Genomic DNA, 16,513 nt, shown 5'->3' on the forward strand with positions numbered 1-16,513 from the left:
AAGGTAACATGATTGATTTGAGGTTTATTTCTTCTTATGCTATGAAAAAGTTATTTGGTGACAAGACTTGATCAACCTTGTTAACAAATACCTTTTACATGCATAGAGAGGGTAAACAACATCTCTTTCTTCCTCCACTTGCTCTAGTTGCTGTAGCACTTTTAATTTGCAAAGTTCTTGAGTTATTCGAAGATTTCAAAATTTTTCCTAGCCAGTAATAATAAATTTAATACCCAGAAAATGTGCATTTTTCAAAGTTTTCAAAAATTCACAAAAATTATACCGTTGGTCCTATTTTTCGACGAGGCACCTGGGAGTACCAGAGGATGACCTGTGGGGCACCAGAGGGCGCCACACCACTGGCCGGCGCGGCCAAGGAGGTGGCCGCGCCACCATGTGGTGTGGGACCCCCTCTGCCCCACTTTGTCATCTCTTTCGCCCAGAACAGTCTCTCTCCCGAAAAAACTCGTACCAAGTTCCTCTCACTCGCGTTTTTGCTCCAGAACTCCAGATTTTTCGATCTCTTTGCTCAGCCCAGATTTCTGTCTGAAATTTGGCACATTTGCTTTTCGGTATGTGACTCCTCCACCCATCCAAGTAGAATTTCGTTTGGTTGAGTATATCTTGAATATTTTGCTGCTGTAGGTAACATGTTTAGTGAGCTTGCATGCTTGTTCTAAGTGGTAGAAATTAGTTTTGATGCATGATTAGTACTCTAGCAAGTTCCTATGATAGTTTCCCTCAATTATATGTCACCAAATCAAATTTCTATATTGGTTGTTGAAATTTCAGAAAATGGAGTGGAATAGATATCACTTGAACCAGCAAGAATTGGAAGTCCAACAAGTTATGATAGTCAATCGTGAAGAGGGAGTATACCCCTCTTACTACCCGTGCGCGGATTTCATGAGAAGCGCAGGGATATTTGAAGATGTTCAAACTCTAATTTCTCATGCAGGGCTGAGTGACTTTGTTGAAGGAGAGCCAAGACAATATGTAAAATTAACTATGGCTTTTGTGCAGGACTTCAAGTTTAATTGGTCGCGATCTAACCCCACGGTCCAGTATAAAATTTACAATAAAACTGTCAACTTGCCATTTAGTGCTTTTTGTGCAGCAATTAGAGTACCGCAATGGGGATCATGTGAGAAGATAAAGGGATCGCCGCAAGAACTCTCGGATCTTTACAAGATGATTTGCGATGGAAGGAGTTTCTCAGGTGAAAGTGGTAAAATCACTAGTATTCAGCTCCCGGCTATCCGCTACTTTACCTATTTTATTACCAAGTGCGTTCTCGCTAAAAGGATTGGTGGTAAACTTTCTATCCCGGATTTGGCTTTTCTAGCTGCAGCACTGCAAAATAGTAGGTCTTATAATTTGGGGGCATTAATAGCTTATAGACTTGCTACTAACCGTGAGAAAGGTGGAATTTGTGGTGGTCTCATCGCCTCCCGTTTACTAGCTTTTCATAATGTAGAACCTCATCATTTTGATATTCCGTTCCCCATAGAAAAACTTGATATAGCCTCTATCATTAAACATGAATTTGTTTCAGATTCCTCCAACTTGGGTAACCTGTATTATAAGATGATATTTTATAAGAAAGTTTGGAGAATAACTAAGAAAACTGAGAAACTAGTAAGATTGCCTGCGCCTGTTTTGTCTAACCTTGATTCCAGGGGAGATTGGTCGGTTACAGAAGGTGCACTGGATGCACACATAGAGAGAGGAGGCCATCATGCAAGAGACGACATAGAGGTCGAGGAGCACCTCGATTCATCATCCGATGCAGCAAGTTCCTCGCATCAACACGGTGGATATGCGGAGCCTCCACGCTTTTCTTCTGCGCAGGAGCTTTACTATGACTACTCCATGGACTACCCACCGGCGAGGAACAACGACCCTCGTTGGGGTTGAACTCCACTTAGGCCAAAAGCCTAAGCTTGGGGGGAGGTATACCGGCATCACTCATTCTTTGCATATTATGATTGCTGGATACTTGCACATACTTGTTTTGTTCGTTTGAGTGATTTTCTAATGAGAGGAAGATGATATTTGGGGAAGTGCTGCCTGAAAACAGATTCTGGAACGTTACTGTAAAAATCGTAAAAAATAGCCAGAGCGTCATTTTGAGCTGCAAATTTTTGTGCAGGTTCCCCAGGTTGTTATCTAACTTTCATTAGTTGAACACTTTTCGATCTGAGCAACGTAAGATTTTTGTAAAAATCGATTTCTGTACTGCTGTCAGGTTTTGGCAGATTTCTGCCATCTCGCTTTTCTGTGTTTCATTTAGTTTGCTATTTCTTGTTTTTGTTTTGTTTCCTTCTCAAAACACAAAAAGACCAAAAATATTTCTGTTGTTTCTCTTCACCATTTGTTTGCTTTGGTTTCTTGCATTTGTTTTGCTTTATTTGCTATTGCTAGTTTGCTATAAGAAAACCCAAAAAGATTTTGCTTTGTTTGTTTGTTTCCTCTTGTTCTTATTTGCAATTTGAAAACACCAAAAATATTTGCTGTTCTTCTTTGGTTTGTAAAGTTCTTTATGAGTTCAATGGTATTCGGTGGCTGGAGCGTGGCTTTCATTTCATATTATCCAAGCTACACAAGTGAAAAGGCAATAATGACGATCTACGACAATCTGATTGGGGTGAGAGGCTGGTATGAACTCTATTTGTTTTCATTTTTGTACATATACTCATCCATGTGAGCATGCTTAGTTGGTTCATGTGAGGTATATGTTATTTGAGAAAGTCTAGTAGTTTATGATCTCTCATGTTTAGCTCCAATCTATTAATATGAGTAGCATGTCATGTATGTTTGTTTTCATTGTTTTATTCATAAGTAAGTAAGTATGGCATTGTGGTATCCTCCTCTGAATAATTCATTTATATCGACTTGGCACATGCTCACGCATGCATATGACTGAACAAAAAGTCAATTAAGCCTCGATGATTTATATTGCTTCAGAGTTCTTGTATCACTTTTATGCCTCCGTTAATTTATTTTGCCGCAAGCATGATTATGACAGTTACTGCTCTCTTGATTTGTCGCTCCCTAGTCTATTGCTAGCCTTCACTTGTACTGAGCGGGAACGCTGCTCGTGCTTCCAAACACATGAAAACCAAGTTATTCCATAGTGTCCACCATAAATACCTATGCATGGCATTTCAAACCATTCCAAGTAAATTCTCATGCGCTACCTTTAAAACCTTCAAAATGCTTCTCAATTTGTGTTTATGTTTCATAGCTCATGAGGAAGTATGTGGTGTTTAACTTTCAACCTTGTCATTTACTTTTGACGGACTCTCATATGGACTAGTGGCACATCCGCTTATCCAATAATTTTGCAAAAAGAGCTGGCAATGGGATTCCCAGTCCCGAATTAATTAACTTAAATAGACACTCCTCCATGGTTTGTGATTGTTGGACGGCACCCGAAGGATTCGGTTAGCCATGGCTTGTGTAAGCAAAGGTTGGGGGGAGTGTCATCATCATAGCAAAACTAAAATAAAAAGGCACTCCTTCATGGTATGAGATTGTTGGCAGGCACCCGAGGATTCGGTTAGCCATGGTTTGTGAAAGAAAGGTTGGAAGGAGTGCCAAATAAATATGCAATAATTCATGGGAGCCGCTCTTGAAAGTCCGGTTGGCGAGGTAGTTAGTGTACCCATTACCATTCGTTGACAACAACAGACACCTCTCAAAATAATTTTACTCCTATCTTTATAAAAATGAAAAGCTCTAGCGCATGTTAATCCCTGCTTCCCTCTGCGAAGGGTCAATCTTTTGCTTTTATGTTGTGTCTCCATTATTTCTTTGAGCACTATCTTGAGAGCACAACTGTCATTCTTAGTATAATATGCTTGTCTCAAAATATGATTGATTGTGGTATAACTTTGATGCATTTATCTTTTGACAATCACTACTTCTAGTCTTTCTATGAACTCCAGAGGTGCCCGGGTATTTATGTTTTGCCAACCAAATACAGGCAAGCGAGATACCACTTTATCATACTCTCTTATGAACATTGCAATCCTGCTTATATACATGATTCATGATGCTTCTTATTAATTGTTGGTACCTCTCCATGATTGACATAGCTGTTAAATGATCTTATTTGCATGTATCTCATTATGAACTGCTTAAGTATTAGCCATAGCATGAGAATATATACATCATATGAGCAAATGTGTTCGTGAAAGTTCTTTTATCGCTCAGTTGTTAACTGAATTGTTTGAGGACAAGCAATAAGCTAAGCTTGGGGGGAGTTGATACGTCCAAAACGTATCTACTTTCCCGAACACTTTTGCTATTGTTTTGCCTCTAATTTGTGTATTTTGGATGCAACTAACACGGACTAACGTTTGTTTTCTGAGGAAGCGCTCACGGTGTCTTGTTTTTGTGCAGAAATCCAACTTTCGGGAAAAACCTCGGAATTTATGCAGAAGGCCCTATTTTCCCAGGAAACTAACGGAGCCAGAAGGGCAATTGAAGTGGAGGCCCGAGGGCCCCACACCATGGGGCGGCGTGGCCCAGGGGGGGCCCGCGCGGCCCTGTGGTGTGGCCCCCTCGGCCGGCCTCCGACGCCCTCCTTCGGACTACTTATTCGCCTCGACCTAAAAACGCCAGGGGAGAAGTGGAAGTCGCCAGAAACCCTCCAGAACGCCGCCACATCGCGAAACTCCGTCGCGGGAGCCAGAAGTCTCCGTTCTGGCACTCCGCCGGGACGGGGAATTGGAGGAGATCATCACCGCCATCACCGCCAACGCCTCTACATCAACCAGCCATGTTTCCCCCATCCATGTGTGAGTAATTCCCCCGCTGTAGGTGAAGGGGATGGTAGGGATTGGATGAGATTGGTCATGTAATAGCATAAGATTGTTAGGGCATAGTGCCTAGTGTCCGTTATTGGTACTTTGATGATATTGTTGCAACTTGTTATGCTTAATGCTTGTCACTAGGGCCCGAGTGCCATGATCTCAGATCTGAACATGTTATTGTTTCATGAAGATAATCATTGTTTATGGTCTTACCTATAAGTTGTATACACATGTCGCTGTCCGGAACCGATGGCCCCGAAGTGACAGAAATCGGGACAACCGGAGGGAATGGTAGCGATGTGAGGATCACATGTGTTCACGGAGTGTTAATGCTTTGCTCCGGTACTCTATTAAAAGGAGTACCTTAATATCCAGTAGTTTCCCTTGAGGCCCGGCTGCCACCGGCTGGTAGGACAAAAGATGTTGTGCAAGTTTCTCATTGCGAGCACGCACGACTATATATGGAACACATGCCTATTGATTGCTTTGTACTTGGACACCGTTTTATTATTATCTGCAAATGCCCTGCTATGATTGTTACATGAGTTTCTCTCATCCATGCAACGCCCGTCATCCGTCCCCGTGCCTACAGTATTCTAATCCTGCTGTTTACTAAAATTACTACTGCTGTCTTTGTTACTCTGCTGCTGTTATTTCACTACTGCTCTTTGCTATAAACACATTACCTCTTGATAAACCCTTGCGAGCAAGTCTGTTTCCAGGTGCAACTGAATTGACAACTCCGTTGTTAAGGCTTCCAAGTGTTCTTTGTCTCCCCTTGTGTCGAATCAATAAATTGGGTTTTACTTCCCTCGAAGACTGTTGCGATCCCCTATACTTGTGGGTCATCAACCACCGCCATCTTCATCGCCGCTGCTGACTCCCATGATGAGGAGGGAGTAGTTCTCCCCCGAGGCTGAGGGCTCTACCGGTAGCTATGTGGTTCATCTCTCTCTCCCATGGTGTGATCTTTATGTGATCATGAGCTTTGTAATCTAGTTGAATATGTAGATGTTACTCTTGTCTATTATGCACTCTAGAGGTTACTTTAATATGAACTCCGGAGTCACTCTCCACGGTGTGATGGTGACAGTGTGCGCATCGTGTGTGATTCCTTTATGAAGTTGTGGAGCATGTTTACTCCGGTTTGAGGTGTGCTTTTGCAGCCCTACACAATGAATGGTGTTTGTTATCCAACAAGAGAGTGTTTGAGAGTAGCATTTATTTATTCAATTATGTGATCATTGTTGAGAGTGTCCACTAGTGAAAGTATGATCCCTAGGCCTTGTTTCTAAGCATTGAAACACCGTTTCCAACAAGTTCTGATACATGTTCGCTTGCTGCCATTTTTATTTCAGATTGCAATTGCTACTTATAATCATCCATATTACTTGTATTTCACTATCTCTTCGCCAAACTAGTGCACCTATACATCTGACAAGTGTATTAGGTGTGTTGGGGACACAAGAGACTTCTTGTATCTTAATTGCAGGGTTGCTTGAGAGGGATATCTTTGACCTCTACCTCCCTGAGTTCGATAAACCTTGGGTGATTCACTTAAGGGAAACTTGCTGCTGTTCTACAAACCTCTGCTCTTGGAGGCCCAACACTGTCTACAAGAATAGAAGCACACGTAGACATCAGTCGCCATGGTGGGTTGTCACCAGGTCACGGGAAGTGCAAGCCGATGCAGCGAATGGAGGGCTACTGCATGCTCTACGCCGACTACTTCGCCGACGACCCATTGCGCGGTGAGGCTGTTTTTAGGCGTCGTTTCAGCATGAGCCGGAAGCTCTTCGTGAGAATTGTGTATGCCCTTCGAGAGTACGACTCCTATTTCAGATGCAAGTTGGATTGCACCGGCATGGCAGGGTTTTCCGCCCTCCAAAAGTGCATGGTGGCTATGCGGATGCTGGCATATGGAGCTCCTGGTGATTCTGCCGATGACTATTTTTGCCAAAAGTGGACAACATTTGTGAAGACTATCTCAAGCCCAGCCCTTCCGAAGGAGGTGGAGTTTGTCAAGGAACAAGAAGGTTTACGAAAGGACGTCGAGCGTGCATTTGAAATCCTCCAGCAGAGATTTGATGTAGTCCGGTTCCCCGCTTTGACGTGGTCCAAAGATCAGATGTGGGAGGTCTGCTTACACAACATGATTATCGAGAATGGGCGAAAGTATCCGGTTCCTCTGAGCCAACAAGCTGCACCATATGACAGAGAGGGTCCTCTTGCACTGCCTAATCACCAGGTGTCGGCATCGTGGGCTGCATTCATCGCTACATCAGGGGATTCGAGACTCTACAATGCATCAACAGCTGCAGGATGATCTGGTGGAGCACATATGGAGGCTTCGAGGCAACACCAACAAGTTTCCATTTGATTTGTTTGAAAATTGTCAAATTATTTGCTTGTTTTGTTGAACTGTAACGTTTATTTGTAAAAATAAGCCAAATATCGGCAAAATTTGTCAAATTCGCTGAACTGTAACATTTATTTGTGAAATTTGTCAAATCTACCCGGGGAGACGGCCGGAACTTCGGCGCTCCCCACACCAAAGTTTCATCCTATCCGGCGCTATTTAGCGCCGAATTTGGCCGTGGAGAGCGCAACGGCTGGAGATGCTCTCACGGTTTCAGCATTCCTTCTCCATTTGAGAACCAACGTGTGGTTGGGTGGTTAGGAGCGCACTGACACCTCAAGCCCACCAAAATTTAAACCCCGGGTTTGACACTTTGGTGTTTCATTAAAGACAGAATATTCTCCAGTGGGAGGCGACGTTCCTGTCGATAAAGAGGCACATGTAGTGACCTCGTCAATCTCAAGACCCGTCGGATGAAGTTAATTGGACGGCAGTTTCTTGGAGGTGCTCATAGGGTAGGGTGTGCGTGCGTTCTTAGGGTGAATGTATGTGCGTGTGTCTACTTCTATACTGTGTTTGGCAAAAAAAAAAAAAAATTCCCTCTCCAATTCACCACGCCGCTCGCGACTGACCCTCTCTTCAACCCTAGATTGGCCGGCGAGCTCTCGCTCCAGTCTGTCCAATGGCGTGAGGCGGCCAGCGGCTGTGCAGCGTGAGATCGATCGACCATGGTGAAATCCGCGAGGGTAAGGCGGACGCAGCGCGACCGCGCCGCCGCCCCCGTCCTCCCGGAGGACCTCGTCCTGTGGGAGATCTTCTACCGCCTGCCGGCGAAGGAGATCCTCCGCTGCCGCGCGGTCTGCCGCTCCTGGCGCCGCCTCGCCTGCGACGCCGAGTTCCTCCTCGCCCACCACCGGCGCCAGCCGTCGCTCCCGCTGGTCTTGTTCAACAGGAACGCTTTCAGCAAGGTCCCTGCCACGGTCGACGCCTTCGATCTCCGGCAGTCCCCCGCCGTGCGCCGCCCGATCCTAGGGTTCCGCAGCTACGATGAGTGCCATAAATACTACATCCGCGCCTCCTGCGACGGCCTCCTCCTCCTGTCCCGCACCTACCGCCTCTACTACATCTGCAACCCGGCCACCCGCCAGTGGTGCGCACTCCCGGTCCCGGATGTGAGCAATGTGGTCACTCTGTACCATCACCGCCAGTCCGGTGAGTACCGCGTCCTCTACGTGGAGCATCCAGATGGCCATTTCAGCGCTGTCTACTACGTTCTCACCGTGGGTTCTTCCCTGGAGGAGAAGAGGTGCATCGGGCTTTCAGTGCCCTCACCATCAGTGAAGAAATGGATTGCCCACGCTCGGCCGCTTGATCAGGATAACCCGTCTGTCCTCTTACATGACTGCCTCCATTGGTACTCCGGCAACTACCTGGATGCCGAATGGAAGGTAGTGGTTTTTGATACGGTGGATGAGTCATTCAGGTGTATGCGATCTCCGCCTGTAGCTGACAATGAAGCAGAAGCACATTTGTGTCGGATGGATGGTACGCTTGGCATCCACCAGGTGGATCGCCATACCATGACAGTCCAGGTCTGGGCGCTGCAGGACTACGAGATGGAGGTATGGTCACTGAAGCACATAATTCAATTGCCGGTGGTGGAGATGACGAAATATGCTCCGTACACAACATTTTACCTGATGGCTGTGACTGAGAATGGAGATATGCTCGTAAGTGGCAGCTATTCTGGTCTCCTGTTTCACTGTGACAGAGAGGGCAAGCTGGTGGATAAGTTCCAAGAGGCTTGTGTGAACCCCGAGGTTCTCCGGCTCTCCTTCAAAGAAAGCCTTGTTAAGCATGTGTTTTTCGAAAGGAAAGATCGCAAACGTGTGAAGCTGCAAAGCTTTTTCCGAGGCCTGTGATGCACTCCATCCTTACCAATAATGTGAGTATCTATAAGATTTTTTCCATGTTGGGAACTTGAACTAAGTAATCTATTTGTTCGTCTATATGCATTTCATGTTTAAACACTTATGTGATGCAAATGTTAATGCACATGTTGTTGGATAATTAGGCACAATTTTCATGATTAATTCCAGAATATAAAACATGATGGCAGCAACTACTAACATGTGAAATTCGAACATACTAGATGCATTAGTCAACATGAGTAGTAGCAGCGCAAACGGTAAAGCATCCATCGCTAAACAAATCGAGATATGTTGCACGTACCGATCTGGTGGAGGTGGCGGTGGAGGTGTAGCAAATGATGTCGCAACAGTAACATTGTTGATGACAACGTTGTTGACGACGGGTCGAAGTAGACGGCGTTAGGCAGCACCGCCCGACTAGTGATGAAGAGCTTGAGCAGTCGCGCAGAGCGCTTCCCAAAAACCTAATTCGCCCTCTCCCGTACAGGATCGCAAGGACGAGCGGTTCCGGAGACCTGCTCTCCCGGCTCGAGGCTCAATCCACTCACCACGAGCGCGGCGCGCGCGTCGGGACGTGTCGTGTCGAGTCGAGACGAGCGAGGAGGAGGAGGAGCGCGCGTGTAGCACTCCTATTCTCACTCACTTACTAGTGGTGGAACAACCCACCTTATAAGGTGGTCTAACTTCCTCGCAACTTTCCATGTGGGACTAAACTTCCCACCTCTTGCCACTCCCTAGTGAGCTGCCACCAACTTGGGCTCAAACTCACAAGGCTGCCACTATGTGGGCTTTGAGATTTATAGGAAAAACTGAAATCTAGTTTGGGCCACTAAAAGTGGACCCAATATTTCAACACATGTGCTATTCATGCTTGTTCAAATTTTGTTTCTTCCATTTCTGCTACTCTATAACATATGCAGCGGATATGAAATGATCTTGTAAACGTACGCGGGTGGAACTGAACTGGGCTAAGAATATTAGCAAGATGAATAAGAGTCTGTTACTTTTGCAAATTTGGTTATAGAAATATATATGCAACAAGATTTGGCAAGCTGAAATATCAAATGACATCTGCACATCTCATTAGTATTGGTAAGAACGAAATACTTAAAGAGGTAATCAAATATTTCCTTTGAAACAAAAGTCACTGATTCTCCTTTTTTAGATATCAGATTCTGTTAAGAATGTACTTAAGACCATTGAATTTTATAGTGAGGTGAGCATAACTATTAGGTTCTTATCGTTAGTACCAACAGTGGCAGGTTGTTACGAATAGGTTGTTAATGTGCATTAGAACTTGTAGAGAATCACTTCTTCAAGGTCATACTGGAGTTGACATTCATGATCCTAGATATATACAGTCTGCACAAACGGCCTGCCATTTCGAGGTTTCCTAAAAAAAAGTAGGAGTGTGTTGGTTTTTCCCCTCTATCACCACTGACATGAGGACAGAAGAACAGTTGTAGTTTCTGGATTTTGTCACTCTTCTTTTCCTTTCAGTAATGAAGTATAAGGTTATCTTGTTTGGAAAATCAAAGGTCAATGCTGGTAATGTTTTCCATGGTGTGCTCATATGTTTATTGCCAGAACCTATGCAAACGCAATCAATCATGCTGTTGTTACATATGGAAACATTTGACAGAACACCTTTTCAAAGAGAGCGCTGAAAATCTCTAGTTGGTCACATCTCTGTTGCCGCATATGTTGTTTGGCACCTGCGGAAATAGAGAAACCCACAGAAGTTTCGAAGATGTGCCTGTTATGCCAGAGACAGAGCGCGTTGCCACTACCATGTGTGATAATTTAATGACTCCAGATCACGCTTAGGAGAGTAATCGCTCTGAAGTCTGAACACCTTCTCTTGTTTCCTTATGCCTTGTTTTGCATCTACACTTCTCTCAGTCTTTGTACAGTTTTCCCTTTAGTATATTATAAGCAAAAGCAGAGCTCCTGCTATTTCCTGTCAAGAGAATCTCTAGTTGGTCGTAGGAAATTTCTTCTAATTAGTCCGTGCCCTGTTGTCTCGTTCAGTAGTTCTATCCTTGCTGCCTATTTCGCACAGAGATATTTTGGTAACAACTTCTCACTTGAATCGTCATTTCCAGTGAAATCCCTATTATGGTTCTTGTTCAGAACTGGGGAATGGGAAATTTCGGATGTCTATGAGTGTAATTGAGTTTTGTATGCTTCGCTGGACTTGAGGCTCCCCACTTTCTTTCCTTTGCATGAGATAGCTGCATTTGAACTACTGTATTCATAATATTAGTATGACTGATCTGCTTTTCTGTCTGCAGTTTACAGGATTTGTTATTCACTCAACTATTGGTCTCTTTTGCAGAAAAATAATGAACCAAAGCTAGTGGCAGGAGGAGTATTGGTTTTTTGGGGATGCAAGTAGCCGTTTTTCTTCCAGAATAGAGTCAATTTGTTTATGTTGTGAACAATATGTATGCAGTTGTCAAAGAGAAAATAGTGAACATACCTATTCTTTTTTTTTTTTTGAAGTAGTGAACATACCTATTCTTATAATGTATCAGGGAAACTTTTGACAGGAGAATGAAAAAATAGCTGGAGAGCTAGCTGTGTGTTCCAAATGAGTTGTTTCCCCCTTGATCAACTTGCAGGAATACTGGCATTTTGAAGTTCTGCAGTAGTTTGCTTGTCTCTGTCCCGATGCATCTACTTGCTGGGTGCTGAAATTTGATCACATACCTTGCTGGGTGCACCAGCAATGGCGAGCTCACCTCCAGTGATGAGGGGTTGTGGCTTTCTGGAGTGAGCTGTGCATTTCAAGTTCTGCATACTGCGATGTTCTTATTTCCTTTTTCCAATAGAAATTTGCAAATTGCTTCTGTAAGCGAACAACGATGAAACAGAAAGCATTTCCGAAAGAATAACGAATTTGTGATTCATACATGTGATTCATACACCAACAGGTGGATGATCCAACTCTCTTCTACAATTGTTCCTATCACAAAAGCACAAACACCCACCAATTCCTACTACAAACACGATCATCTTGCGAGCAAAGGAATCAGGGGTTCTTGGCCTTGATCCTGAGCTTCCTGGCAACGGCGGCCGCCCTGGGGTGCCCGGCCTTCCGGCTCTCCCCGCCGCTCTGCTCCATCTCCACCCAGTTGATCACCCTGAGCATCAGCGACTGCGGACATCCGCCGCTGCTCTGCCCCACCGCCGCCGACGACTTGCTGCTCTTCCTCTTCTTCAGGCCGGTCTCCAGCGCGGCCTCCAGGAACTCCATGAACCAGCTCCCGGCCTCGGCCTGCATCTGCTTCGCCATCTTCAGCGACGACCCAAGAGCCGAGTGCGCCGCCGCCGCCCCGAGAGGAGCAGACGATCTCTTGTCGTCGGGCTTGTCCGCGGCGAGGCACTTCCTGCTGGCGCTCGAGCTGCGGCCGCCGTCCTGGCGCGAAGAAGGGTCCAGCAGCGTGCCCGGCGCGAAGGACACCGACTTGGACACTCCGCCGAACCCGAGCAGGCCTCGCCTCCTGGGCGTAGCAGCAGCCCTGTTCTGGGCGATCTCCTGCAGGACGTTCGGCGGCGGCGCCGCCTCCTCGGCTACGGCGGCTGGGGGATCGTCGCTTGTGCCTGCGGCAGTGGCGGCCATCGAGGTGGCCGCCTGGATCGACTCGATGTCGGCCACGGCCTGCACCGCCTCCTGGTGGAAGCTCAGGAAGCCGTCGAAGCAGGCCGCCGGCGCGTCCGCCCTCGCCGTCTTGCTCACATCAGAGAACATCCTGACAGATGACAAAACATAATTCTGGTAAGCTCACATCGATGCATTGTCAAATTGCCTTGAGGACCGAGGAGCAAGATGGACATACTTGTAGATCCTGAATACGTTCTCGGTGGCCGACGCGTTGCGCAGCGCCTCGAGCGCCACCTTCTGAGCCTGCTCCCTCTGCTCCATGGCTTCCTGAAACGACATTTTTTCACACATCGGTTCAATACGGAATTCACGCACACGCAGCAGCTAGAATGAAGCCAGTGACAAGCCCAGCTTCACTGCTGGCAATCAGACCACAGTCGATTTTCAGACAGTTAAATCTATGACTGGCAGACAGAAAACAGCGTACCTTGCCGAGTGCGTTGAGCTTCGCCGGCACTGGCACACGAGCGATAGACGACAGCCTCTTCTTGGAAGACGTCGCGGTGTCATCGTCGGAGCTCGGCGAGGAGGGTTCTTCCTCCCTGGCCCTCCTGCTCATCACCCGTGAAGAGCTCACCGAGCTCTTCTCCTGCACAAACACACAAACAGTTGAGCTTCAGAATCAAGCAAAATTTGGGTAAAGTTCAGTTCAGGCAGACAAACACACATACAGCTGGGAATGGGCTCCTAGGGATCTTGGACGGAGGAGGGTCACCCCTGTCGGCGACGAAGCTCCTGCACCTGCTCACCATCCTGGGCATGACACTGGTGCTCTTCCTCACCGACGCCGAACCCCGCGCCGACGGCGACGGCCTCTCCTTGACCGGCGTCCGATCCCCGAAATCAAGCGCGGTGGGCCTGACGACCTTGGGCGAGGCGAGCACCCCTGCGGCGCCGTGGTTCTCTGGCCCCCAGGACCCCCTGCGCGGCGCGGCCTTCTTGCCCGGCTCGGGCGTGCCGACGACGAGCGGGCGGCGCCCCGGGATCGGCCGGGCGCCGACGATGACCGGGACGGGGGAGCCGGGGTCGAGGCGGTCGACGTGCACGAACTGGCCGAGGTGCAGCTTGTTGCTGAGCACCAGGTCCGCCTGCGCCGGCGGCAGCGTGGCGTAGATGGAGTGCGAGGAGTCGGAGACCTTGACGTAGAAGCTGCCGTGCCGCGGGAACAGGTCCTTCTCGTCCATGTCCGCCGGCACGATGTCCGTCACCTGCAGCACCGCCGTGCGGTGCTCGCCGATGGGTTTTGCCGTGCCTGACTTCATCCCGTCCAGGAGTTTCAGGAGCACGCCCGTCGACAGCGTCGTCATGCCTGCTGCCGGTGATCTGGTGGGGAAGAAGAAGTGTGATCTGAATCAGGCTACGCGGTCGTGGAATGCTCTGTTTCTTCGCCTCGAGCAGAATCGAGTTCTTGGTCTCGCTGATTAGATCAAGAAGACATCGTACTGACCAAAATCGGAGACAAAATCGCCTACCCGATCCTGAACCAATATACTCGGCAAAATCGCTAAATCGAATTCCGCCAATCTCCGCGGAACTTGTAGACGATCGTGGCGAAATCGAAGCAGTATAGAACAGGGGGACCGAACAAGCAAGATCGCGATGGGTACAGGATGATTGATTACCTGGGCGGGCGAGAGAGGACGAGACGAGTAGAACAGAACGGAGCGTGCCGGGCCGGCCGCCGTGGAACAGGAAGAAGAACTTCTCCGGCAGGGCTGCGCCGTGGAAGGACGGAGGGAAGGTCGAGATGGGGGCGGCGGCGGGGGTCAGGTGATCGGTGTGATTGGTGTGTTTGTGGAGCCAGCTGCTGGTCGCGCAACGGTAAAGAAGGAAGGAGAGCGTGCGGCGAGGGGAGGAAAGGAAAGGAAAATTGGAACGTTGCGCCAACGGTCGAGTCGACACTAGAGGCGGAGCTGGCGGCTGGCGAAATGACGGTGGTGCCCCTGCTCCCCTGCTCGCATCAATTCGTTGACAAGACGAAACTGACCTCAGTCTGCTTGCTTCACTGTGCCTTGTCTTCTATCGAAGTAAAAGCTGTGGCACCGAAGATGCCTGTTTTCGTAAGGGCATCTCCAGCGCGGTCGTCCGTTTGCGTCGGCTGAAATGGTCGAAATCGATCGCCGTCGTTTGCGTCAGGGGTGACTCCAGTGGCACGACGCATTTTTTGTCCGAAATTTTTTTTTTGAGAGAAGTCCAATTTCCCCCCTAAACTCGTCTCAAAGTTCAGATTACAACCCTCAACTTTACTTTGGTTCAATCTTCAACCCTAAATTCTATAAACCGTTCGGAATTGAACCTTCTACTCTTTTTTGACATGTATTGAACCGTTTTTTCTCGCCAGTTAGCGGTTTTTCTTCCTATATACTGTGCCAACTGATCAACATACAACATACACGGTACAAGAAAAACCAGCTTAATACCATGCAAGGGGTGATTAAAAACTGTTTTTAAAGTTCAGGGTTGAAAGTTGAACCAAAGTAAAATTGAGGGTTGTAAGCTGAACTTTGACACAAGTTTAGGGGGGTAAATTGGACTTCTCTGGTATCGCCCACGGCCAGTAGCCATTCGGGGGAGCGTACGCCGGGCGCGCCGCCGGTGCTGGAGGTGTAGGAGGCTGCGGCTGTGGCGGCGGTGGTGGCGCCCAGGGCTGCGGCTGTGGTGCCGCCCAGGGCTGCGGCTGTGGCGGCGGTGGAGGTGGCGCCATCGAGTCATGTAGCACCAGTCGAAGCGCTTCATCCTCCGACAGGCCCGGCGGCATCACGCCGGTGGCGTAGCGCGGCAGCGGCGGCTGCACAGGCGCGTCTTACTCGGAGAATAGGGTGCCGACCTTCGCCATCTCGTCGTTGATGCGTGCAATTAACACACGTCCGTTGGGAACCCCAAGAGGAAGGTGTGATGCATACAGTAGCAAGTTTTCCCTCAGAAAGAAACCAAGGTTTATCGAACCAGGAGGAGCCAAGAAGCACGTTGAAGGTTGATGGCGGCGAAGTGTAGTGCGGTGCAACACCAGGGATTCCGGCGCCAACGTGGAACCTGCACAACACAACCAAAGTACTTTGCCCCAACGTAACAGTGAGGTTGTCAATCTCACCGGCTTCTTTGTGAACAAATGATTAACCGTATTGTGTGGAAGATGATTGTTTGCGAAGAACAGTAAAGAACAAGTATTGCAGTAGATTGTATTTCAGATGTAAAGAATAGACCGGGGTCCACAGTTCACTAGCGGTGTCTCTCCCATAAGATAAATAGCATGTTGGGTGAACAAATTACAGTTGGGCAATTGACAAATAAAGAAGGCATAACAATGCACATACATATATCATGATGAGTACTATGAGATTTAATCAGGGCATTACGACAAAGTACATAGACCGACATCCAGCATGCATCTATGCCTAAAAAGTCCACTTTTAGGTTATCATCCGAACCCCTTCCGGTATTAAGTTGCAAGCAACAGACAATTGCATTAAGTATGGTGCGTAATGTAATCAACACAAATATCCTTAGACAAAGCATCGATGTTTTATCCCTAGTGGCAACAGCATATCCACAACCTTAGAACTTTACATCACATCGTCCTGCATTTAATGGAGGCATGAACCCACTATCGAGCATAAATACTCCCTCTTGGAGTCACAAGTATCAACTTGGCCAGAGCCTCTACTAGCAACGAAGAGCATGCAAGAACATAAACAGCATATATGATAGATTGATAATCAACTTGACATAGTATTCA

At 47.5% G+C, this 16,513-nt stretch overlaps 2 protein-coding genes across 2 annotated transcripts; one reads left to right on the forward strand and one right to left on the reverse strand.

Annotated features, from left to right (window-relative positions):
- The first annotated feature begins 7,772 nt into the window (after nucleotides 1–7,772).
- On the forward strand, nucleotides 7,773–9,124 carry LOC127340681 (F-box protein At5g65850). Its single transcript, XM_051366435.2, has one exon. It carries the CDS (start codon nucleotides 7,908–7,910, stop codon nucleotides 9,099–9,101), a length of 1,194 nt encoding a protein of 397 aa, XP_051222395.1. The 5' UTR covers nucleotides 7,773–7,907; the 3' UTR covers nucleotides 9,102–9,124.
- A 2,854-nt stretch (nucleotides 9,125–11,978) lies between these two features.
- On the reverse strand, nucleotides 11,979–14,630 carry LOC127340680 (uncharacterized). Its single transcript, XM_051366434.2, has 5 exons — nucleotides 14,400–14,630; nucleotides 13,449–14,100; nucleotides 13,205–13,366; nucleotides 12,953–13,044; nucleotides 11,979–12,865 (listed from the first exon to the last, which is right to left on the reverse strand). The coding sequence occupies exons 2-5, from the start codon at nucleotides 14,082–14,084 to the stop codon at nucleotides 12,145–12,147; spliced, it is 1,611 nt and encodes a 536-aa protein (XP_051222394.1). The 5' UTR covers nucleotides 14,085–14,100; nucleotides 14,400–14,630; the 3' UTR covers nucleotides 11,979–12,144.
- Nucleotides 14,631–16,513: the final 1,883 nt, after the last annotated feature.

This window comes from Lolium perenne, chromosome 3 (assembly GCF_019359855.2).
Source record: "Lolium perenne isolate Kyuss_39 chromosome 3, Kyuss_2.0, whole genome shotgun sequence".
NCBI classification, from domain to species: Eukaryota; Viridiplantae; Streptophyta; class Magnoliopsida; order Poales; family Poaceae; genus Lolium; species Lolium perenne.

What these genes read in the sequence shown, in the direction of transcription:
- LOC127340681 (XM_051366435.2), top strand. Translation starts at nt 7,908, where the DNA reads ATGGTGAAATCCGCGAGGGTAAGGCGGACGCAGCGCGACCGCGCCGCC.
- LOC127340680 (XM_051366434.2), bottom strand. Translation starts at nt 14,084, where the DNA reads ATGACGACGCTGTCGACGGGCGTGCTCCTGAAACTCCTGGACGGGATG. An exon ending in AGCTCAACGCACTCGGCAAG is followed by an intron (nt 13,045 to 13,204) that starts GTACGCTGTTTT and finishes ATGTCGTTTCAG; the next exon opens with GAAGCCATGGAGCAGAGGGA. An exon ending in AACGTATTCAGGATCTACAA is followed by an intron (nt 12,866 to 12,952) that starts GTATGTCCATCT and finishes GTCATCTGTCAG; the next exon opens with GATGTTCTCTGATGTGAGCA.